Source organism: Nematocida minor, assembly GCF_024244105.1.
Source record: "Nematocida minor strain JUm1510 chromosome Unknown 7682, whole genome shotgun sequence".
In the NCBI taxonomy this organism is placed as follows: Eukaryota; Fungi; Microsporidia; genus Nematocida; species Nematocida minor.
Window position 1 is genome coordinate 10,015 of NW_026250387.1, and position 23,637 is coordinate 33,651.

General features: G+C 42.2%; 11 protein-coding genes across 11 annotated transcripts; 7 read left to right on the forward strand and 4 right to left on the reverse strand.

Moving 5' to 3' along the window:
• Positions 1-346: 346 nt before the first annotated feature.
• On the forward strand, positions 347-5,968 carry NEMIN01_1501 (uncharacterized protein; the record flags this gene model as incomplete). The annotated part of the gene is made up of 1 exon (XM_051477443.1): positions 347-5,968. The coding sequence occupies one exon, from the start codon at positions 347-349 to the stop codon at positions 5,966-5,968; it is 5,622 nt and encodes a 1,873-aa protein (XP_051333403.1).
• Positions 5,969-6,231: 263 nt separating this feature from the next.
• Positions 6,232-7,269, forward strand: NEMIN01_1502 (uncharacterized protein; the record flags this gene model as incomplete). The annotated part of the gene is made up of 1 exon (XM_051477444.1): positions 6,232-7,269. One exon carries the CDS (start codon positions 6,232-6,234, stop codon positions 7,267-7,269), a length of 1,038 nt encoding a protein of 345 aa, XP_051333404.1.
• A 12-nt stretch (positions 7,270-7,281) lies between these two features.
• On the forward strand, positions 7,282-12,819 carry NEMIN01_1503 (serine/threonine-protein kinase ATR; the record flags this gene model as incomplete). The annotated part of the gene is made up of 1 exon (XM_051477445.1): positions 7,282-12,819. One exon carries the CDS (start codon positions 7,282-7,284, stop codon positions 12,817-12,819), a length of 5,538 nt encoding a protein of 1,845 aa, XP_051333405.1.
• Positions 12,820-13,293: 474 nt separating this feature from the next.
• On the reverse strand, positions 13,294-14,613 carry NEMIN01_1504 (solute carrier family 41; the record flags this gene model as incomplete). Its single annotated transcript, XM_051477446.1, has 1 exon — positions 13,294-14,613. The coding sequence occupies one exon, from the start codon at positions 14,611-14,613 to the stop codon at positions 13,294-13,296; it is 1,320 nt and encodes a 439-aa protein (XP_051333406.1).
• Positions 14,614-14,626: 13 nt separating this feature from the next.
• Positions 14,627-17,428, reverse strand: NEMIN01_1505 (uncharacterized protein; the record flags this gene model as incomplete). The annotated part of the gene is made up of 1 exon (XM_051477447.1): positions 14,627-17,428. The coding sequence occupies one exon, from the start codon at positions 17,426-17,428 to the stop codon at positions 14,627-14,629; it is 2,802 nt and encodes a 933-aa protein (XP_051333407.1).
• A 35-nt stretch (positions 17,429-17,463) lies between these two features.
• Positions 17,464-18,075, forward strand: NEMIN01_1506 (heat shock transcription factor 1; the record flags this gene model as incomplete). The annotated part of the gene is made up of 1 exon (XM_051477448.1): positions 17,464-18,075. One exon carries the CDS (start codon positions 17,464-17,466, stop codon positions 18,073-18,075), a length of 612 nt encoding a protein of 203 aa, XP_051333408.1.
• A 285-nt stretch (positions 18,076-18,360) lies between these two features.
• NEMIN01_1492 (uncharacterized protein) lies at positions 18,361-18,558 on the reverse strand (the record flags this gene model as incomplete). Its single annotated transcript, XM_051477434.1, has 1 exon — positions 18,361-18,558. One exon carries the CDS (start codon positions 18,556-18,558, stop codon positions 18,361-18,363), a length of 198 nt encoding a protein of 65 aa, XP_051333394.1.
• A 66-nt stretch (positions 18,559-18,624) lies between these two features.
• On the reverse strand, positions 18,625-20,577 carry NEMIN01_1507 (uncharacterized protein; the record flags this gene model as incomplete). Its single annotated transcript, XM_051477449.1, has 1 exon — positions 18,625-20,577. The coding sequence occupies one exon, from the start codon at positions 20,575-20,577 to the stop codon at positions 18,625-18,627; it is 1,953 nt and encodes a 650-aa protein (XP_051333409.1).
• A 74-nt stretch (positions 20,578-20,651) lies between these two features.
• Positions 20,652-20,909, forward strand: NEMIN01_1493 (uncharacterized protein; the record flags this gene model as incomplete). Its single annotated transcript, XM_051477435.1, has 1 exon — positions 20,652-20,909. The coding sequence occupies one exon, from the start codon at positions 20,652-20,654 to the stop codon at positions 20,907-20,909; it is 258 nt and encodes an 85-aa protein (XP_051333395.1).
• Positions 20,910-21,122: 213 nt separating this feature from the next.
• Positions 21,123-22,604, forward strand: NEMIN01_1508 (uncharacterized protein; the record flags this gene model as incomplete). The annotated part of the gene is made up of 1 exon (XM_051477450.1): positions 21,123-22,604. One exon carries the CDS (start codon positions 21,123-21,125, stop codon positions 22,602-22,604), a length of 1,482 nt encoding a protein of 493 aa, XP_051333410.1.
• A 153-nt stretch (positions 22,605-22,757) lies between these two features.
• On the forward strand, positions 22,758-23,570 carry NEMIN01_1509 (26S proteasome regulatory subunit N8; the record flags this gene model as incomplete). The annotated part of the gene is made up of 1 exon (XM_051477451.1): positions 22,758-23,570. One exon carries the CDS (start codon positions 22,758-22,760, stop codon positions 23,568-23,570), a length of 813 nt encoding a protein of 270 aa, XP_051333411.1.
• Positions 23,571-23,637: the final 67 nt, after the last annotated feature.

Below are 23,637 nucleotides of genomic sequence, written 5' to 3' on the forward strand. Positions count from 1 at the left end.
GGTGTATTTTACAGCTATCCAGAGCACACTTGCTATTGTAGATGCTACGCTATTTACTATTCTCTTGGCCAAGAAAAACTTAAATTCGCAGAAAATAAAACATCTCAGTGCCAAATAATTACTAGTTTAAATTTTTGTGTTTATTTAACTCTTTCTTATCCTGTCAATTTTCTAATAAATGTCAGTAGAGTAAAACAGTGGAAAAAGAAAGTGCTATGTAAAGAATAAGTTTTTTGTGTGACTGTTTGCATACAGCAAACAAAACAAAACATTGATCAGTTTATTGTTTGTTGTGGCTTATCAAAAGATTGTTTAAAGAAATATAAGGCAGAAAATGCAGATTAGCATGAAAAAAAAGTTCGCAGTGCTTTTTCTTGTAGTAGCAAGTTTAATAGAAAATGAGGCTTCATCCGTTGGCAGTCTTAGAGAGAGATTTTCAAACGCAGGCCTTAATAATGTCTCTGGCAAAAGCTCAGCCCAGTATGGATCCACGTACGAGAAAGTGCTGGAAAAAGAGTTTGAAGAGCTAGAAAAAAAGCTAGAAGAAAGAACGGTCAACAGCAAAGAGCAGGTGGAGCTGGAAAACTTTTTTGACTGGCTCATTTCTACAAAAACATACCAGGATAGCTATCAGACCATGCTCTGGACTCTTAAGAACATCGCAAAGGACATACCAAGCAATTTAGACCATAAAAGTACAATGCAGAAGCTCGCTGTAGCAGATGAAATTATTCCAAAAGAAATATACGTTATGGGAGAAATACTAGCCCCAACCAACAAGCTGGTACAAGCCATTGCTTCAGATGAGAAAAAAACAGCCAAAAAGTTTACGTATGAAAACAGCGTGCGACTAGCCTCTGACAGCAGTCAAGTGCAAAGGTCTTCGTACACAAATCACAGAATTATTCTGTACAATATTTTCAACGACAAAAAAGAGCCTGATAGAAAGCCACTGCTCAACAGGAGCATAAAATCTAATGAAGGATCGTCGCCAATTATCATCAGCAAGTACAGAACAACAACAAACACGTCCATATTCAGCATAATGGATGTTTACAAACTAAAAAGAAAAAAAGACAAAGCAATAGGAGTCATTGGCAATGCTAGCAGCTCCGGTTTTAAAAGAACAAACATCAGAAAGTTCCAGGTTGCTGTGTCCAATGCTATCTACTACTCCATTGCCCTGATGATGTCAAATTCCTCTTCTGACCAGATTGAAAGAACAAGTTCTGATTTTTTGAAAAGCCTAGAGGGAACCCCCAATGAGGTAGCAAATTTGTTTTTGAGCAAAGTAAAAAAAGTGCAAAGTGCAGAGTTTCTGGCTTCTGACTTGTCGATTGAAGAAGTAGACGTGGGCTTTGCAATTTGGCTGGTGAAGCTAAAAATGAACCTTCTTTTTCTCTCCAAGTCCAATGGAAGTCTAATAACAACTCTGTGCAGCAACTCCACCAAGAAAGAGAGCATAAAATGTAAAGAGTTAAAAAAGAACGGCGAGAATATACACAGATACAGCACACAGATTGCTAGATTAAACGTAAAAGACCTTCCTTTGGACATGACCATACGCGAAAGCAGAGACACATCTATAGATAGAGATAAGGCCAAACAAGACGTAAGCGCGCTTAAAGACACTCTAGACAAAGCATCCAGAGCAGGCACAGAAATCTCTATAGACGACAAGCCCAAGAAAAAGCTAATAGACATGCTAGAAAACACAGAAAAAACAGAGAAAGTTATGAACATCCTAGTAAAAGATGCAGAAGAGATGAAAAAGATAAACATTCTGCCCTGGTGGAGAGACAGCAGCAATCCAGAATCATCAGAGGTAAGGGATAAAGACAAAGGGCCAAAGGACTTGTATTTGGACCACTACTACAATTTGTGCACAAATGAGAACAATCTGTACTGGTTTTACAAAGACAGAACATTTACTGTTGACATAAACATGGGACTGCTGCTGTACACCACACAGAATAATGCAGAAATATTCACAAAAGATAAATTGAAAAATAGCGCACAAAAGAGCAGTGACATTCTAAGAGACCTTCAAATGCACAAGAACAGCATTGACACTGTAGAGATTGTATCAGGCAGTGGAGAGCTAGAAATTGGATACAACACTCTTCCAGAGTATGTTAAAATTGACTATCTGATCGACTTCTTTCTTTTAAATGGGAGCCAAGTTAGCAAAATAATCATATCAAATGTGTGTCTGGACTATTTCCCCAGGTCTCTGCTTAGCATAAATAACAGACAGGTAACTCACTTGAAGTTCAACAACGTAATCTACATGGGGTCTCTTCTATCGTCCATTATGGACTATACTCGCAGCAAACTAGCACAAAAAGCAGAAGATGTCCCTTCCGAAGTAGATCTTAGATCTGAGGAGTTCATCAGAAAATACATCCAGGGCATCTACGACACTGCCGATTCGCAGATTAAAAAGGCGCATACGAACTCAGATGCTATTAATGTGGATACTGTTGTAACAAAGATAATGGATAGGTTTAGAAGTGCGTCTAGCAGTGGAAGTAAAGCAAAGGAAATAAAGTTGAAAATAAACACAGTGAACACAAACGAATATGTAGAAAAATATATAAAACGTATTTTTGGCGAAAATGAGAAGAGTGGGCCAGTGCATTCATTCACTGCAAAGTACAAAGATATGCTCGGGCTGAAAGAAGTGCTGGAGAGCGTTGATGAGTTCAAAATATATGCCGCAATTTTCAACCATCTGACACCAGAGGCACTCTATGAGGACATAGTAGCAAATAATTTATCGCTGAAAAACCTGTGTGTTAGCGAGTCCGTTATTCCATACTCTCAGAAGAAGTACAACACAGAAGAAAGACTGGTTACTGAAAGTCTAGCAGGGCTGATGGAAACGGATAAGCCCTTTAAAACAGAGCTGGAACAAATTGTCATTAAGGGGCGGATTATGGAAAGTGTAGACTTTCTGTCAAAGTTGGACAGCACAAAAATCTATTCCATACACTTTGTTATTCTGGATGTGCACGACCTGTATGCAGTGCGGTACATAACATCAATCAATAGAATGGAAGACATTTCGTTTGCAGGAGCTTTTTTGAATAGACTGGAGAAGATGGAGCAGAAAAACAAGAATGGCTCAGATATGGGGTCAAATAATGTAGGCTTAAAAGAAATAACGACCTTACTAGAGCAAATAAAAAATTCAAGTCTAAAGAAAAGCATGGATAGAGAGTTGCAGCTAGGATTTACGGAAGTGTCGTATACGGAGAATGTGCTGATCAACATAAAAAAGACAAAACTAAGAGCTCTGGAAAAAAAAGTCAAGGTGATCGGAATATCACTTACGAAGATAGATCTAGACTCTATTCATCATTTGTCAGAAAAAGCTAGAGATAACATTCGTCTTCTAGATGTTATAGGCAGCCCAGAGACTAAAACGGCTTTGAAAGACTCCATTTACAGCAGCAGCTTTCCAGTATACCACAAAAGTCTTCTAGGCAAAAAAAGAGACTTAGAAGACACTCTACTAAGCTATATAATAGATAGTGAGATAGCGGGGCTGCTAGAATACTTAAAGAATCACCACAGCTGCATCACAGCCTCCTACAACATTGTAAAGTGCATATATCTTGACAATGTGGAGCTGATTCTAAAAAGTTCATTTTGCATCTTGGACAGCACAGGATTTCCTGGAGTGAGCTGCAGAATTTTCTCAAGCGGGCTGAACACAGGAATTCTGCGGCTGAATGTTTATAATTCTACTGAAACAGTAGTGGACCCTGAAATAGAAGAGAACGAGCACCCATTGTACTTTGAAGCAGCTATAGGCATATTTTCTCTGCAAAATGGCAACACCTCCATTGGAAAATTTGCAAATCAATCTAATCCGGGAAATAGTGCAATTATCAGCCCAACAAACCAGAACTCTATACTAGAGCCAAGGGCCAGCACTGCTTTAGAATGCCGGCTCATCACGCCCATTACAATGGTGATAGTTACATTTGTATCGAATGTTGCAGGCATTGGAGCTGCAATCTTAGACAATAATGAGAAAATGAAAAATGGGCGGATTAGTCAATCAAAATACATAAAACAGTTTCGAGAGCTGTGGATGGACAACCCTCCTCTGATACTGGGGGTAGTGCCATACAGCCTAATCCCCTATTTTTCCATTTCTGGGTACACGGTTAAAAACGAAGCTGGCTTCCTGCTATCCTGTGGATTTACTCAGATAGTCATGCCAGAGCCCGGCAGATATAAAAAGATAGTAGAAAGCTGCTGTTTTAAAGATCTATGCAAAATAGGCTATAACTGTCTAACCACAATGAAACAGATAGTTTACATCGAAAGCCCTAATTTTGTGTACGAAGAAGATCTGCAAAATACTTCACCAAATATCAGTAAGTGCAAGAAAACCCACTGTGTGGTAAATCTAAACGAAAAAAAAGAGAAGGAGCTGCATTTTTGGAATATCCTCCTCTCCAGTGAATATTTCAATGACATAATTCATTATACGCCCAGTGATCAAATGTACGCAGAAATTGCTGATCTGCAGAAAATCAAAGAAGATGCAGATAGAGACACCCAAACCATGAAGGATGTAGCTAAACAGCTGAACACCGCCATTTACATGCACAGAATACTTATGTGCATTAGCAGCGAAGAAACTGCAAAAAAAGTGGAGAAAATCTATCCAGCTCTGAGCGTGATACATAAAAATAGAAAGAGCCCTGCTCTGCAGGACACACATAGCCAGGGATCGAGCATATCCAGAAACACAAACAATTCGATAATAAAAATCAAGGAAACAGAATATAGCGATCTTTCTGCCATATACCACATGGACTTCCTGCTGTGCACGCCGTGCATCTTTGATCTGGTGCAAAACGACTGCAACGTGCGGTCAAATAAAAAAGAAAGAGAAAACATCATTGGAAAAAGGCTAAGGATAGTTGAAAGCGAGATGGAACAGGAAGAAAAGCAGGCAGGAGCAGAGAAAAGTAGCATTTGCAGAAACCTGACAAGAAAAACGTACTACAGAGTTTTGAAGTTTATGGAAGACGAGAGATCCTCGCAGATTTTGATCAAGTCTCAGTACACAATGTCTCTAGCATACAAGTTCCTAACCATGAAGGACATCTCTGAGCTGGATAATAAAGCGCCAATGCCTAATAAAAAGGTCGAACTAGTCAGAGAAAGTTCTTCTAGCTTGCACAGTGATTTAGAGTATAAGGCGCTAAGAGAGAGAATGAACAGGTACATGAAGAATGTAATGGATGCGCACCACAACAGCATGGACGAGCTGCACACTACTCTTCTGAAATATCTGACTAATTCAACATATCCCATCTTCTACATCTACGAAGAGCCAAAGAAAGAGAGCTCAAATGCAAACAGGGAAAGATACAACTCCAACGTAAACAATGGTGCAGACTTTTTGGACTACAAAATGCCTCTTGTGCCTCCGAGCTACATTGACATGTGTTTTGACGAGTATGCAAAAAAAGGCCTGGAGTCCATCAACATAAAAATAGTTGAAAAAGACGCCAGGAAAAAGAGCCAGAAAGCAGATACAAAAGAATGCAGTTTCATGGGCCCTTTGCAGAAAGACATAGAGATGTTTTCTCTGATCAGCGATCTAACCATCGCAGAGATAGAGGCAATTCTTCTATTTGCAACAAACTTCAAAGAGGTTTACGATACGTTCTACAATAGAGAGATGTACACAGCCCACACATCTATTGACAGCACGTCAATACAGCTAGACAAAAAGATAAACTACCTGCTGATAGCTAAGACTCCTTCAGCGTCTGTTTTAAACTATAAGTCCGCTGTTTTAAAAAACAACGGCAACAATGAGCCCATCTCTCTTTTTCTAAAATATGGAGAGTTTACGCACGCCATAGGGAACAGGTCGCTTTTGCCAGAGCAGAAGTATTTTTCGTTCAATGTAGCATTTCTAAAAACTGAACTGTAAGCACCAGCCAACTGATTAAGAGCAATATCAGCAGCATGTAGTGAATAAACAAGTGATTTACATTTACATTTTATTCTCATTATGGCTATTTTATCGCATATTTCATACTTTTCAGCTGTGCAAAACTAGAGTTTTAGCCCAAAGATGGCGGCTAAATGATCCCAGCTTGTCCAAGGGCCGAAATGCAAAACATTTTGGTGTGCAAATAAAATTCCGTTGGCTTTGCGCGAAGTATTTTTTCTTGCTCTGCGGAATATTTTTTTATGATTATCCAGTCCAGTATACTTACCCTCGGAAAGCAGCGCAAATTTCCGATTAAGTACACGCCAACACGAGACGTGTTTGAGAAGTATGCCCACTACTACGAAAAAGACCCGCAGGAGCTGTTTGAAACAATCGAAGAGTCTGTCAATCTCCCACAGGAGTACGAAGATATAAGCAGCGAGGAAGAAGAGGACAACGAAATACGAGCCACCGACAGAATCGCATTTTCACTCGTTTCAGACACAAACGATGTAAGACTAGACACCTACATATTCGACCAGGAGACAGAGGCATTCTATGTGCACCACGATGTGTTCCTCCACGGAGTGCCCACTTCTTTGGCAGTTTCTGACAGAAATGACAATCCCTGGGTTTTTGTTTCAAATGAAGACGGAACAATTGCAGGATACAGAGTGTTCGTTACAAACCATTTCTTGCCAGACATGGTGATACTCGCCCACGAGTCCAAAATAAGGAACATTGTAGCAGACACAGTGCACATTGTGTCAAACGACAAGACGTCAATCAAAGTGTGGGACATTAACACGCAAAAAAACACTTTTGAAATTGCAGAAGAAAGTGCTACCCTATCAATGAATGAAAATATGATTTATTTCTCGAACAACTCAACTGTATACGCAGTGGATATGCGGGAGGGAGCAAAGAACAAAATTTTCAACACCGAGTCTGAAATTACCGCAATCTCGTCTGATGGAAATACTATTGCAGCTGGTCTATCCGATGGAACCTTGGTGTTCTCCATAAATAGAGAGAAAGAAAGAGCACAGAAGATACACACGGACAAGATAAACAACTTGAGCACATCGCAGGACAGGTACATTGTATCTGCGTCCAGAGACGAGTCTATTTCCTTATTTGACATGCAGAACCTCGAAATAGTTGAGAGAAAGCAAACAAACTTGGAAACAGCCACAGTGGCCATTCCAAAAGACACGCCTTCAATCTACGTGTACCCAACCGAAGAGGGAGAGTTGGACATAGGATCCTTTGAAGAGGCAATATTAAGAATTGAATAAACTTTCTTTTTTATGGATGAATTATTTACAAAAGAAAAGACACTGTGTGATGTTAGTTCAAAAGAGGGGTTTCCCAGCGTCTTTCTCCAGTCCCTAGAAAAAATCCAGAGCAGAAAGATCTGCAGCGCATTTCTTAGCAGAGTAGAGGAAGACGGGCTGGAAATATCAGAGGTGTTTTTGTTTATGCAAGAAGCAGTGCAAATAGCAAAACGGATAAATTCGTATTCACTTGAGCGAATTAAAAAAAAGTTTGACGGTCTAAGGCTGATAAAATATGTGCTATCGCGTCCTGTGCAGCTGGGGCACAAAGAAGAAACAGGCCTGTGCGAGTTTATAGATGTATTTGAGATAGTGTGCGATGAAAAACACAAAATACCGCTGTCAAATGAGGCAGTGCAGACGCGGGTTTTGTTCTATCTAGCAAAAAAATCAAAAATAACCGAGCTGGAAGTTGAGGCAGCATCTCAGCTGGTAAAGATAGTAAAAGCTCGGAGGAACCAAGGGAAGCAGGAGTATCTGGAAGAAATAGTAGACTTGCTGCGGAGAGAAATAAAAAATAAAGAATTTGCAGAAACCGTAAAAGAAGAAATAAAAACGAACTGGCCCTACGAAAAAACAAATCCAGCCCAGAAAGTACTTCTAGCGCTGCTCGAGCAGGAGCCGTGTCCATACGAGAACTTCAAAAGCAGAAAGATCGACATCCACACTGTATCGCCTTTTTTTATCAGAGACAAAGAAACCATCCATTTAATGCCTGTCATATTCTGTATAGAAAGAATACTGGAGCAAGAGAGCGAAACAGTCACGGCAGAGATATCGCGTCCAGATCCAGCCTCAAAAACAAATGCAAAATTTGTTCAGTGCACAGCAGCTGAGTGCAGCCAGCAGATAAACACTGAGCACTTTCGGTTCTATCTCATGCACAAGCTCAGAATAGACGCAGAAGTGGAGAGACTGACAAACGAAACACTCATGTGCCACCTGAATGATACAAGCCTGATAGGAAAAGGAGCAATGCACTTGAAAAAATATCAAAGCGACAAGTATTTAATGTACGTGGTAAACACCATCAAAAAAATCGGAAAAAAGAAACAAAAGTCAAAACCAGAGACAGAGGCGATGCAGGCGCTCCTCTCATCGCTAAAGTACTTTCCTATGCATGGGCCCAATGAAGACTACATCCTCAGCATATCCAAGACTGCGTGCCAGGAAGTTTCCGTTGTAAAAATAGTTTTGGTGCTAAACATTCTTTATGCAGTCCGCGGAACAAAAAAGATAGGGTTTGCAATTGCTTTAGTAACGCATGAGCTTTTGAAAAAAACAAAACAAAACGAGTCCGAGCTCTACATAGGAAATATTGTGTATGCAACAGGAAAAAAACAAGCCAAGTGTCTGGAAGTGGCTAAGCCGCTAATCCTTGACCATCTGCTGCACCGGTCCTCTGATGATATAACCGTCATTCTCAACACACTATCAAAACTGTACAGATACCCCACAGCAAAGGCGTTCATAGAGAGAGAGAAATATCTGCTTGCGCCAAGACTCTGGCAGAACGGGTTGATTGATGAGTACTATGCACACACGCCAAGCATTTCCATATACTATGCGATGTACATCTATGAAATAAAAAAGAACGTTCTGCAAGAGGAAAACACAATAAAAGAACAGATAAAAAGAACAATATGCGAAACAGGGCCAGAGTCAGTTGCAACAATCTATATAGCACTCCCTAAACCAGAGGAACTATTTGCCGTGTGTGGAATAGACACAAAAGAGCTGGTGCAAAGATTCTCTCTGATGTCTATGCTGTTTACCACGAGAAGAATACTAGAAGATAAGATAGTTCCTGCTGGCAACTGCATTTTCAATCTAATTTGTTTGGTGGTCCAGGCTTTTTACACAGAAAGAGAGCCCAGCACCAACGAGCTGCAGGAAGTAGTTTTGTTCCTAGTGCACACGGGAAACATAAAGAGCCAGATGCAGTGCTGCAGTATGCAGTGTGCTAAAGAACGGTTTTTTGATGACCTAATAAGGAAGTCCTGTTCTCACGATCTGATCCACTACAAGTACATGTTTGCCCATGAACTGACCAAAAAGCAGAAAGAAACCATTGAGAAGGTTGCTGGAAAAGACGTCTCTCTCTATCTAGAGGACGCCTCTACGCTCGAAGAGTGCGTGGTGCGAATACATCCATACCTAAAACTTAGGTCATTTTTTGCTTTTCTATCCATAAAAAAAATACTCCCAACTGTCCTCAGATCAGAGCACAGAGACGCCATTGAGCTAAAAAAAACACACTGGCCTCAATGCAAATTGCTGATAGTATCTCTGTGCCGGATGTACATAGACTCGCGCGACAGCGATGCACTGAAGTCGCTTGCATACTTTGGGCTTCAGGTGCTCGACGCCCTGGAAGAAGGCCATGACAAGACAGACCTGTTTTTGGAAAAATCGATAGGATTGATTGACATGGAGCACAAAACAAAAACAGAGATAGTGAGTTTTTTCATATCAAACATACTGATTCCCATCTACTACGAAACACTCGACGATCTTCTTTTGTACATTATCCAGGAGCTTATCAAAGACACCCCACTGCATAAGAATCTGCCAGAGCACACCGAGTTTATCACTAGACTGCAATCTTCAAAATACGTCATAGAAATAGATGCGAGCAGACTATCAGAAATAAAAATGAAGTGCAATAAGAGCGCGTACAGGCGAGGAATATCACACATTAATTTCCTGATAGGACTGATAACAGTTCTGGCAGAGTCTCCACGAAGAGCCTCTATCTTTCCTGTTCTGGAGAACACACTGGCCATACTCGACACGCTTGAAGGGAAGAAATGGCCGCAGCGACACAAAGTATCGCTCCTGCAGTTTTATCTCTTTTTGATGATATACTCTCTCAAGCCACTGAATACAGAAGAAATCAGAGAGCAATTTGTGCCTGTTTTTAAAGACGTGCAGGGCGGCGCTCTTATTGATCCAGACATTCTGCGAACTGCGATATCAAACAGTCTGTGCATGACCGGAGTCTTCACCAGCACAGAACTATTTATGTGCAGTAAATACGTCCAGGACACACAGTTTACAATTAGGCTGCTGGAAGAGCAGCTGAGAGCTTGCAAAAATTTGAACGACAGAGACCATATACTGACAAAAATACAGGAAGAGCATCTGCAGATAAAAGAAAAAGATGCTGTTTTTGGAATCAATGCTGTCATTCAAAAGCTGTCGCCTGTCAACCTAGCAGCAGAGCTGAAGATAAACAACGAACACGCAAACTACACGTATCTGCGCAAGGACATTCTCGGACAGCTGCCGCAGCCAGAAAAAAAAGACTCAAAGTACAAAGAGCTATTTGAATCACTAAACAGCAGCACAGAAAATAGTGGCCAAAATAATCAAGATTCAGCAGTTGACAAGATCCTTAGAAAAGCAGAAGAGGCAATACAGCAGTGGACACACACAATGCCTCTGCACACTTTTAGCAGAGACCCTGACTCGCTTAAAACATTTCTAATCGACGCGCACATATTGCAGGATTTTCAAATTCTTCAGGGCAACAAGCCACTCCCAAAGGCACTGAATATCATTAGAAGCAGAAGAGAGTCAGCGCGATCGTACGAATCACTGCGGGTCTCTGAAATACACAGACAGCTTCTCATGCTCTTTCCGCACTCTGAAGAGGTCGAAGCAGCTGAGAAAGATGCACTTCTGCACGGCGTAAGAATAGCAAGAAAGTCTGGTCAATGCGAGCTATCAGAAAAACTGCTGATTAGATCTATTTTGAAAGACGACTGGCGAGTGTTTTACGAGAAAGCAAAGATACACCTTCTAAAAAGCAACAAAAGTCTAGCTAAGCAAGCCCTGCAGAGACTCATGCTGCATCTGCCAAAGGAGAGCGAATATAAACAGAAAGCGATCCTTCTGAACACCGAAATTGAAAAATCTGAGGACATATACAAATCAGCACTAGCATCGCTAAAAACAAATGAGCAGCTATATTTCAACTATGGAAAGTATCTTGAGAAGAAGCAGCCTGTGCTTGCTTTCAAGATGTTCTGCAAGGTTCTGGAGTACGGGCACGAAAAAGCGCCCGAAATAGTTCCCAAGCTAATTCACTACATAACAGACACAAGCAATGCACATTTCCTAAAAGAGAATGTGGGAGACTGTGCGGCCGAGATGCAGAAAACTCTGCAAAAAGTAGACATAAAAATATTCAGACGGTGCTACATGCAAATACTGACCCGGCTGTCGCATAAAGACAAAGTGGTGGAAGATCTTCTGTCGACAATTTCACTGAGATTGATAGAAAAGTTTCCCGCTGAGTTCTCATGGCGCACACTGGCGCTGTTTAAAAACAAGAAAAATGCTGCAATACACAGCCTTATAGAGCGCACGTCCTTCTCCTTTAGGAAACTGTTCTCGGATGTGATTGAGTTTACAGGCATAGTGAGCAGGATAAGCATGTACACAGCAGGCAGTGGAGTCATCCACATTCCAACTATTCTTGGGTCATCGCTGTCTGTTACTAAGGGAATACCCGCTCCATGTGATGATTTCACAAGTGCGATTATTTCTGTCTCTGATGTTGTTTTTGTTTTTCCAACTCTCCAAAAACCGAAAAAAATACAAACACTTACCTCATCAGGGTGCTACAAGTCTTTTCTGTGCAAAGCCAATGACGATCTTCGCAAGGACGCAGTGTTCATGGACCTGAACATGCTTCTGAACTCGCTCTTCCAGAGCGACAATGAATGCAAGCTTTTCAGCATAAGAGTCTACACGGTTGTCCCAATAACAGAAAAAATAGGAATACTGGAGTTTGTTGAAAATCTGCACACTTTAAAAAGCATATGCGATGAGCTGTACAGAGAAAAAGGAATTGATCTGAAGAGTATAGGCGTATCAATGGGCTTCAATAAGAAGATAGAAACTCTTGGGAGAACCCTTCTCAAAGAGCTGCTGGAGAAGGTGCCTCCTGTATTTTCTCTGTACTTTTTGCGGCAGTTTACGCGGCCCATTGACTGGCTGCAGGCCAGAAAGAGGTACACGATAACATACGCCGTTATGAATGCCGTTGGATATCTGATGGGGCTTGGTGACAGACACTGCGAGAATATTTTGTTCGATGGAAAAACGGGAGAAACAGTCCATGTCGATCTAAACTGTATATTTGATAAGGGCCTGTCTCTGAGAGTACCTGAAACAGTTCCTTTCAGGCTTACACAGAACATAGTGGATGCATTTGGGCCCACAAAGGAAGAAGGGCAATACAAGCTTACTCTGGAAAGAGTTCTCAAGTTCCTGTCTCTGAATAAGGATCTAATCGTGGCGAACTTGCTAGGATTTGTGCACGATCCTCTGGGGGAGTGGACGGGAAGAAATAACGCAAAAATGGCAATACAGGTCATTGAAAAAATAAAAGTAAAAATAGACTTTGATGACGAGATAACGAAATCCTGTCTGCTGATAGAAAAAAGCATGTCGCTAGAAGCCCTTGAGCAGATGTATGTCTGGTGGCTTCCGTTCATATAGCAGAAGCAGAGCACAGTTCTATGAAATAAATTAGATTAAATCATACCTCCCTGCTGCATTTATGCACCTATACATCTTTGTAAAGAGAACAGTCTACTACTAGACAACTAAATAAATTTGCAAATTTTATTACAGAAATATTAAGCTGTACTCTTTGAGTGTGTTTATGTACTAAATTTTTATTTACTTCAGTTCTCCTATGAAATAGTGAATTTAGACAAAAAGCTGCAAAAATCCAAACACTGTTTTTCTTCTGGATGGAACAGATCCACAGCTTAGAGCTTGCATTGTAATTACTAATCAGGCACGTTTATGACATCTTAGCTAATATTTAATGCTGTTTATGCAACTGCTTTTACCTTAAAGCACAAGAAGTGGAGAATAATAGTAGTCTGTTTATTTTTATTATAATCTGCATAAACTAAGTCTCACACAGAATCCAGTTTTACTCAAAGCCGTTGCTCGATCGGTGCATTATGTTATAAGAAAAACAGCGCCGCCCAGAAGACATATGCCAAGCAAGTCGCTCAGAGCGTTTAGAAGGGGCACGATGTGGTAGGAGATATCCATTTTAAAATACTGCAGGACAGAGACAATTGCATTCACCATATGGTACAGAAGAAAGACTTCCAAGTTTAGAAGAACTCCGAATATAAAAATATAAAAAGAAGGCATATCGACAAAGAAAAACTTCAGGAGGAGACAGGAAACAACAGAGAGACAGAAAGACGTAATAGTTATGGTACAAAGAGTAGTTGTGTTTTTTGGGTTCTTCACGCTTTCTTCATTATGCGAGTCTTCGTAGCTGCTGATGGAAATGACTTCGCTTCCATCGCTCTCGTAGCCCTTTGAGTTGATAAAGGTTGTCAGCTTCCCCACATAAATCAGAATTATCGAGCCTGAAATCCCGTTGAACAAAGGAATGATGCACCCGAGCCACATATTGTCCTGGGACACAAGATTGATGATGTGCCCAGCGAGCATGGTGATCGCAAAAGAAACAGAGAGCGACCATGCGCTAAATAGCCGAAGATTGCACTTGTTTCTCGAGTGGTAGTAAAGCACACCCAGAATGCTAACCGTTATAACCATGAGGGCACAATTAGTGGCAAATATCTGCCGGTAGACATCAGGGCGAAGAACACCCGACGGATAGTTGTCGATCAAAAAGGGATATCTCTGAAAGGCCTCCATGAAAATGTTTTCCGAGAAGTAGTTTAGCGCCATTGTGCATATGTAGTCAGACATCGACGCAATAATTGGGAGAACAATGTTGTCTGAGTCGAACCTGAAGGAAATGCTCATGAAGATGCAGATAATAACACAAATGAAGGTGGAAATGCAGCTGCATGCTCCGGCAAAGAAAGAAGAGAGGATTGTGCTCACGATGAGAATGAAGTTCTTGTACAGATCGTTGAAAAGAAGCATTTCAAGGACATTCTTGTAGTTCGAGCACACACCAATTAAAATGCCGAAGGAAAGAGAGATAAAGAACATTTTCAGGCCCGAGTCAAAGACATACTCAATCAGGTCAACAGAGGAAATAGATCCCCTGTGCGCCCGGGCCTTCTTCACCGAGCTGCTCATCATGTCTGCATAGTTTAGCTCAATGTTGTTCTTGAAGCAGAGCATTGAGTTGAGAATGAAAAGGTAGTGCATGGGCTGTGCATAGTCCCTGTCTATGTGGTCGTACAGCGTGGTAGACATAAGGAAAAGCCCGCACAGAGAAATAAGAAGGGTGGGGATAAGTTCCTTCATTGCTTTCATATCGACATTCATGAAACAACACACCATGTGAAACTTGTATTTATTTTTTGAATAAGAAGGATGTGCGCTTTCTAACAGTTTCCTTGCTTGCAAAAGGATTTACGTAGTTCCCATCAGAAGTGTCCTTAAAAAGATCAGAGTTACCGCTATTGAACGCATTCCCCGCATTGTTGGCGTTATTTAGTCCAAATGTCTGCTGCACAGAAGAAGCCTGCTGCGATGGATTGGAGAATATGCTAGCATTACTCTGAGGAGAGCTGGAGAATGCACTGCTATTATTCTGGCTGGGATTAGAGAACACACTTACAGGTCTGCTGCTATTGTTATTTCCTGCACTCATACTGCCCATATTACTAAATACATTGCTGCTCATTCCACTCCCTAGCTGATTATTATTCACTCCACTGCTATTTCCGAATGGATTAGCTACACTTCCTGCACCACTGCTATTTATACTGGCGGATGCTCCTGTCATAATATTCTGTCCTGGGCTATTGGTGAGGCTATTGCTTACTCCGCCAAATTCTCGGGTTATATTGGAGTACATGCTGCCTGGGGTGCTGTTAGTGCCCTGGCTCATAGAGCTTCTCAGCGCATTAGAAGCATTCGTGTCTGCTCTCTGCGCTGGATTGCTGAATAGATTGCTCTTTTGTCCGCTAATATTTATCTGATCAGCTGCTTTTTGCTCTCTGGTTTCACTGGAAAATGCTGAGCTGCTCTGACCGGTGAAAGATGATAGCCCTCCGAATAAACCACTGCTCATCTGGCTCCCCTGCACTGCTGTATCTTTTGTCTCGTTTGCTCTTGCGCTTTGTCCCTCCTGCTTTTCTTGCTGGAGTTTCTTCTGGAAGGCTTCGAGTGGTGACTCAGAGTGTCCTGAGAATGGCTGTGCCTTTGAGGAGCTTCCATCTTCATCCATCTGTCTTTTTCTGTGGATAGGAGTCTCTTCAGACTCTCCCAGTTTTTGACTGCCAAATCTGTCCAATCCCTCACTGCGCCCTGTGAATGAGAATTCTCTCTGTGCAGCACCAAATGGACTTTCTGGGTTCATGGATGGAGTGCCTATTCGGCTTGTGTCTTGGATAATGGAAGGCGATCTATTGTCGTCACTGCCCAAAAAGCTGCTGGATGCACTGTACTTATTCTTCTGTATGCTTCCAATCGTGTCCTTTGGAATATTGATGGAGCCATTCGATGCCATTGAAGAGGAAGACTCTACCTGTGTATTATCCATTGCAAATCCTGTGGAAATTGAGCTAGTGTTTCCACTGCCTAATCCACCTGTGGTAGTAAGCTGTCCTGCAGATGCTCCAGATGTTTTGAACATGTCTAAGCTACTGCTTCCGCCAAAGGAGAACTGGCTAGCACTTCCCTCGCTCTTATTCGTAGATGGTGCATTGTTTAAGCCGCCAAAAGCACTGCTAATACTTCCTCCAAATGCAAACTGATTATTGCTTTCAATACTACCGCCTGTTCTAAACGGTCCTGCAGATGAAGTACTGCCACTTAATACTCCGCTAGTGCTCTTATTTCCATCTTCATTAAATCTACTGGTAAATGATCCTGTTCTCTGCGGGCTAGTTATTCCATCAGTTATTCTACTGTCCATCTGGCTGTGCATGCTGTTTAACACTCCACCAGACTTCTTTTCTTTTTCTTCGTTCTGTCTTTCGAGGTAGGTCTTATCAAGCTCTTTCACCGTATTGTAGTGGTGCGGCTCGTACATCCCCTTGGATACTTCTCTAATCGCATCTTCCATCATATCATCAAAGGCTTTCTGCTGTTCTGGTGTTTTCTTCTGTGGTGTTTCATTCCTTTCTTCTCTTTCTTTTCTCACCTGTTGCTTTAGCTCTTCTAGGGAGGTTTCTCTTGGCTCTTTTTTCTTTCGTTCTGCTTCCATCCTGTCTCTTTCATCACATCTGGCCATTTCTTCCAGGAATTTTCTTTTATTTTGTTTTATCATTTCCTCCTCCTCTTTCTTTTTTTCCTTTCTCAGATCTCTCAGAACCATTGAAAGAGTGTCAGTTTGAGAGGCATGGTAGCTGTCTCTTTCCAGAGCCTCCTGCTCCTTTATAAATCCCTGCTCTTTCATTCGCATGTACGTGTGTGTGGGAATGACACCCGGTGGTATTCCTATCAGCACTTCTCTTTTCCCTTTCTTTTGTGTGCCCGCAGTCTCATCGGACACTCTTTTCCCGCACTCTGTGCTTCTGTCTCTCTTGTACTCGTATGTTCCATCGGGCAGCATCACCCATTTGTTCAAAATGGGTTTGCATCTGTCGCAGCTGTGGTTAGTCAGAGGAATCACTGCAGGACGCACGCCCTCCATCTGATACTCTGTGTGTCTATCTGTTCCCACTGGTGCACTTATTTCTGCTGGCTCTTTCTGGTTGTTTTGCTCGTGTGCTAGCTCTTCTCTTACTTTTTCTACGAGCTCTGAAGAGTTTTCATGGTCCTCTGCTCTTTTTTTCGCTGGTTTCTTACCTGAAATATACTCGAAGAACTTGGACTGCTGCGCTGGGTCTATGGGCACTCCCTGTGATATGTCTTTGATGTATTCCATGTGCTCAGAGAACTCTGGCAGGTCTTCCTGGTCTATGACACTTTCCAGGAGCCCTGAGATCGCATGGATGTCTTCAGAGGAAAGCATCTTTTTACTGGGATTCATTATTTTCGCTAGATTTCTGTATATGCTCCTGTACTCCCCCCTTGTCATCCTAAGAAGGTCCTCCGCTTCTTCGTTTATCTCCTCTACTTCTTCTGGCGCTACTGACAGCGTGATGTTCTCAACTATGCTGTAAACAGCTGTTGCCACTCTGTTAAATACTCCTCGCATGCCCATAAAAAAACATAAAAACGCAATTTCTTTTTATTGCCATGATGAAGTTTCTTAGAAATCTGTACACAGTTGTGTGCTCCGACGAATATCCTTCAATCGCCTGGAACGAGGAGGGAAACGGCTTTATGATACTGGACAAGGCTGAGTTTATGAGAACAACTTTTCCGAAGCTGTGCAAGTCAGATGAATACGGCACGTTCATCCGGCAGCTCAACAACTACGGATTTTCGAAAGAAAAAAGGCTGGGGCTAGACGAGTTTGTAAACTCGAAGTTCATCAGAGGATCCCCGCACCTCCTGGAGTATCTCAAGAGAAAGACGCTTCTTCCAGCAGAAAAAAGCTCCGATTTGTTCGACTTGAAAACAAGCCAAGCACACTTACACAGCAACATGGGTGCGATCAATGAAATAAATAGGAAGTTAGCTAATGAAGTGTACATTCTTAAAAAAAAGGTAGACCAGCAGGACAGAACGATAAACGAGCTTGTTAGAGCATTTATTAGAATATTTAACAAACAGGATGCCAAAAAAGAAACCCTCCAGATAGAAGACAACAGCGAAATAAAAAACATACTGACGGACATGCCGCCTGCTGACGTAGAAGATATCAGCATAGACGAGTTTCTAAATAACGAATTCGACCAAATCTAGCACTGTCTGCATGCGTTTGTAGAGTTCATGCGCTTTAAGTGTCATGCAGTAGATCATCCTTATTTTGCGCTGCGAGCGGAATGAAGCGTGCACAGCGGAGTTATGCACGGGGTGGCACAAATAGAGAATGATCACAGGCTTGCAGCTGTTCTGTTTAAAATACTAAAAAATTTATTGATAATTTGTAGCAAATAAAAATCAAGAGTTTGTAGACTCTCCTAATCTTTGCTTCTTGCTCCTTTCTCTTCTATGCTATCTCTCTGCTCCCTAATTGGATGGCCCGCGCTAGCTTTGTTTTTGCTTTATTTTTTCTTCATTTTCTGCTTTTTTTACTATAATTATGGCTATAAATACAACGTATAGTATTACAAACACTTCGGGCACTATTACTTTGAAGAGAGACGAAACTCCAGCCATCGACATAATAAAATACACCACCAAGGGAATAACAGGCATTCCTGCACAGACAATTGCTATATTCATGCAAATAAAAATTATTTAATTTTTATGCAAGAGTTCTCTAAGACACAAACGCAATCTGAGGCAGTGTCACTCTCTGAAAAATTTGTCAATAATAATCACAATCCCGCATGTCAAAACAGCAACCAAGTTCATGTCCTGCTTTACTATCCCCTGGATGGCTATTCTGTAGTCGTGGTGCAGCATGGCTGGGTGCTGTGCGTTTTCTGTCAAAGCGTGCTCTTCCTCTGATGTGGCAATGAACAGCTCGTCTCCTCTGATTTCTGTGCGCAGCACTTTCATGTACACCTTTGGATCGGCTTTGTACGCAGAGACACAAAGAGATCCATCGAGCCCAGAGGAAACGATAAACCCGGGCTTTATAAGCATGGCATTTGAGCAGGCATGGGGAGAGACTAAGAGCACGCTATTTGTGGAAATAGAGTAGATCCTTCCCAGGCCGTAGAGCGAGTTGCTGATGAAGATGAGATCGTGATTATCGCCTAAGCCTGTGGCCACATTGGTCCCTACCTTGGAGGGTATTGGGCACATATCTTCGAAGACGCCGTTGATGCAGAAGGTTCTTCCGTTAGAGTCTACTATCAAAATAGATTCACTTGTGGTGCTAACTGACACAATGGGCGACTCAAACGGTCTTTCCTTTCTGGTCGATAGATTTGTCAGCACTCTGTGGCTGCACGCTATTATCTGTTTGTTGAAAACTGTGAAATCAACGATCTGTGCTTTTGTTTTTATCTCCTCCACTGAATGCAGTTTGAGATCTTCTGTTAAAACAAGCTGCCGAAGCACTCCGTCATTGAACAGCACTAAAAGTTTTCTGTCCTCCAGTGCAATCAGCTTTCTGGGAAACCCGTACCCCTCCAAAGTTATTTCGTTTCTTATCTTGTTCTTATCTAGGACAAAAAACGCAGCATTTCCTCCTGAGAATGTAAAAATGTTATTTGGTCTTCCTGTCTCTGGCTGCTCTTCTTCATCGTCGAGCTCTCCCTTTGTTCCAACAATGACGCAGTTGCCAACAACCGCCAACAAAGTAGTTTCCAGGTACAGATTTAAAAAAGAGAGTCTTCCCTGCTCATAGCTCTGCAAATGCGGAAGCTGTCTTCCGTTAAAGACAATCGAGTCTATCTTAAAATGAGACTTTTCCTCGTGGTCGTCTTCTTTCATTCTTTTCACGTCCTCGTCATCGTACTCGTTTCTGTCCTCTGAGCCAATGCTGTACTCTGATATCGAATCAGAAGATCTTTTTTTCAGTCTTCGTTTTTCGTGTCCCAGCTGCGCATCATCGAATGTGAATATAAAGTTGTAGTGCTGGTCAGGCATGCGCATCAGATGGTGCGATATGCCCTCAAGAAGGAACCGGTTTTCCAAGTTGAACTTTTTTTTGAAAATCGTTTTTATCTCTTCGTAGTCCAGCGGGCCGTGTGTGGACGTGTAGTCATCAATGATCGATTTGAACAAATGGGTGAACTTCCCGCAGTGGTACTTGTACGCCATAAGGCTTTTAAACTGTCTCCCACACCCGGGTATTCTGCAGTAGAACATTTGGTTGGTGTCGGAGAACGTCTCAAAGTCCACAATGTGTGTTACTCCTTTGGGAAATGTTGCCAGTATGATATCTTTTATGATGCCGTTTTCCTCCATTACTTTTGAAATGTCCAAAAGCCCTTCATCGTGCACGATGTCCCCTATCAGCCCAGCCGTGCTTATTTCCTCTGTTTCCTCTCCTACTTTGATCATGATCTCGTGTGCCTCCAGCAGCTCTGTTGCGTCTTCTGGGTGCTCTCTGCAGATGTGCTCTCTGATGTTCTCGGTGGCTGTGCAGTCGAGATATCCGCAAATAATTTTCTTGTTTGACGGCGCAAAAAGCGAGTGCTTGTAATACATCAAGTGTCTTTTGTATCCGAGACTTGACTGGTACTGAAGATCGCACGCCGTGTACGGGCACTTGAAACAGACTGACTCCATTTTTTCCATTTTCTCTCCTTCACGCGGTTTTCTGCCTCGTTTTCTATAATCTTGCATATTTACAGGGGTAAAATATTTTGCGGGCATATACTCTATGCGTATATAGCCGAAGAAGTGAAAATATTTGCAAAATGACAGCTCCATCGGAAGTGGCAATGAATATAAGAATTTTGAAGGCGCTTGGGGACATACTGCCCGAGGGGCCTGCGCGGCATTTTATTGTTGCAAACACGCTGAAAAAGTTAAAAAAACCAAACGCAATAACCGGGGAAATGCTCTGGCGGTTTCTCTCCACGTACTACTCGGCTTCGGAGAGCCTAACCATCCCCAACTCCTCGAGCAACTACATCTGTTTCACGCTTGACGACTACTTAGAGACAGAGCCCTAGTTTTTGAATTATTTCTTGTGTGCTTATAATAAAAATAGGTAAAATTCATTATTAATTTTCACTTATCACATTTACCAGAAAATTGCTATTTCCAGCAATTTCGTGCCAGCTGGATTTCTCTTTCCTACTCTGGCCATCTGCAAAGTGTTTGCTGACGGCTTACACATTTAGTTGCATCGTGCTTCATAAAAATAAATTTCAAAGTTGAAGAGAATGGTTTTTCTTAATAGCGCCAATAATCTTGGCGAGTACGTGCTAAAGATACTCAACGCGTACTACACGGAAAGCATGCTCACGTGCGGGATAGTTAGAAGAGACTTTTGCGACGACAGCGCAATGCTTGCATCGCAGTCTATGGTGTTTTTTGGGTTTTCTTTGGCGTGTCTCATGACCGGAGTAAGAAGAAAGAATTTCAGAATAAAAAGACACGGCGACGAGTCTGCAAAAGCGAAGGGAGGCAGGGCAGTAAAGAAGACAAAGCTCACAGAAAGAAACGTGGAGGAAGACAAAAAGAAAGATTTAGACCTAAAAGAGCGCCTGGAAAAGATAAGACTAATAATTCTTTTGATTCTTCTCGCGGGAGTGAACATTTTCAACAAGCTCATGCTCTACAAAGGCCTGCAGTACATCTCCTTCCCAACGATGGCCATTGTGCGGTCTTTCAGGCTGTTCCCCACTCCCCTGGGCATTGTGGGGCACGATCTTACCAGCCGCTCCACGCTCTCTGTTTTAATTGCCGCAATGGGAATATTCACGTACATCTTTTCAAAAGAGGAAAAAGTAGAGAACATTCACTTTTTGGCAAAAGTTGCCGAGTCAAACGACTTCAGAATCCTCCACAACAGCGACAAGATAAAAATCATCCGGCTGGGCCTTCGATTTCTCTACAACTATGTTGGGAAAGATCTGCGCTCCTTCAAGCCCATGCAGGAGGAAGAGCTTTTTCTTCAAAGCATTCTGAACAACAGGCTGCCCGCCCAAAACTACTCCCTTTCTCTTAAAGAGCAGGGAGCCAGATACTACAAGAACTTGCTTCTCTTCCACGCAAACTGCCCGGTAGACCCAAATAGGAAAGAAGCTGAAGAGATTTTTGAAAAAATCATAAAGAGCAAGGGAAGCGCCACCCCAGAAATGAACAACCTTGCCTTTTCGCTTATAAAAATGATATGCACGCAGGAAAACACCATATACTTCCAGGCGTTCTTGGAAAAGAGAAAGATCAGCGCAGCCGTGTTTCTGTGCGTGCACTCCTGGATGGAGGTTGCCCTGGAAGGTGGGCAGGTTTTTCTCTGCAAAAAGTTTGGAATCCAGTACGAGTTCGTTATCACTGCGGTAAACCTTCTCTCGGCAACAATTCTGTCTGGCATTCTGTTCAACACCTCCCGCGGAATCGGCGTTATTTTAAAAAATTTCAGAAAAGATATGTTTATCTCGTCCTTCACTTCTGCGTACATCAGACTCTTTCTCACAAAAACAGCCATTGAAAAGATGGATGACAGCCGGATGGGCCTGCAGATAGGGATGAAGTTCTTTTCCCTGTTCATCTCTGTTATTTTCTACAACCACGACTTCAACCTCGGACATGTCCTGGGAACATTCCTCATGTTTGTAGGGTGTCTTGTCAATCTAAATCTGCACAACATTCTCCTATCAAGATGGACTCTTTCAGGGCATCTTCGAAGAAAATACCTGTGAGCATCCAGCACATTCTAAATAAAGCTATTTGTAAAACCAAATGAAAACGAGCTGTGCCAGACTCTTGCCATTTCTCCTCTTCTTATCCGACACTTTCTTATTATTCCCACACATTTATTGTTTTTAAAATAATTTCATTTTAATTTTGTTTATATGTACTCATCCACAAGACCCATAGTAGTGCACCCGCTAGTTTTGCTTTCAGCAGTCGACCACTACGCGCGGCTAGACCAGCCCAGAGTAGTGGGCACTCTGCTGGGACACATTGAAAATGGCGTGATTCATGTGACAAATTCGTACGCAGTGCCTTTTGACGAGCTAGAGCACAATTTGGATGTCTGGTTCTTCGACACGTCCTACAACGAGAGCATGTACAAGCTGTACAGCAAAGTGAACAACATGGAGCACATCCTTGGATGGTACCACACGGGAGGATACCTCCACAAAAACGATCTGCAGATCACACAGACATTCAGAAGCTACTGCAGCGATCCAATACTCGCCGTGATTGACGTAGAGAACTCAGCGCACGGAGGGCCTGTGAAGTGCTACAAGCTAGAGAGAGAAAACACTCTGTACAGCGAATCAACGCAGTTTGTCTTCTCGCACGTGCCGTTCCAGATAGAAGCAGAGGAGGCTGAGGAAGTTGGCGTGGAGCAGCTGGTGGAAGACATCAAAGACGTTAACATAGGAGATGTAGAGAACAAAATAACCCAGACAAAAGAGGCTCTCGCAGAGCTGTCTAAGGGCCTTGCTTTCATAGAGTCGTATCTGCTGGATGTTGAAGAAGGCAGAAGAAAGTATGACACAGAGAAGATGGACTCCATACAGGAGCTGATGAACAACATACCGCGAAGAATACCCGGTGAAATGATGGAGTACATCGATAGGCTGGAGGTGAACAGCTTTATCTGTTCGACTGTCCGGCCGGTTGTGCTTTTAAATGATGTTGAGATGAGTAAATAAAGTGGTCTAGGTTTATTTCATCATTCTTTGTCTTTCTGCAATGTTTAGTGTTTTTCTGTTTATAATA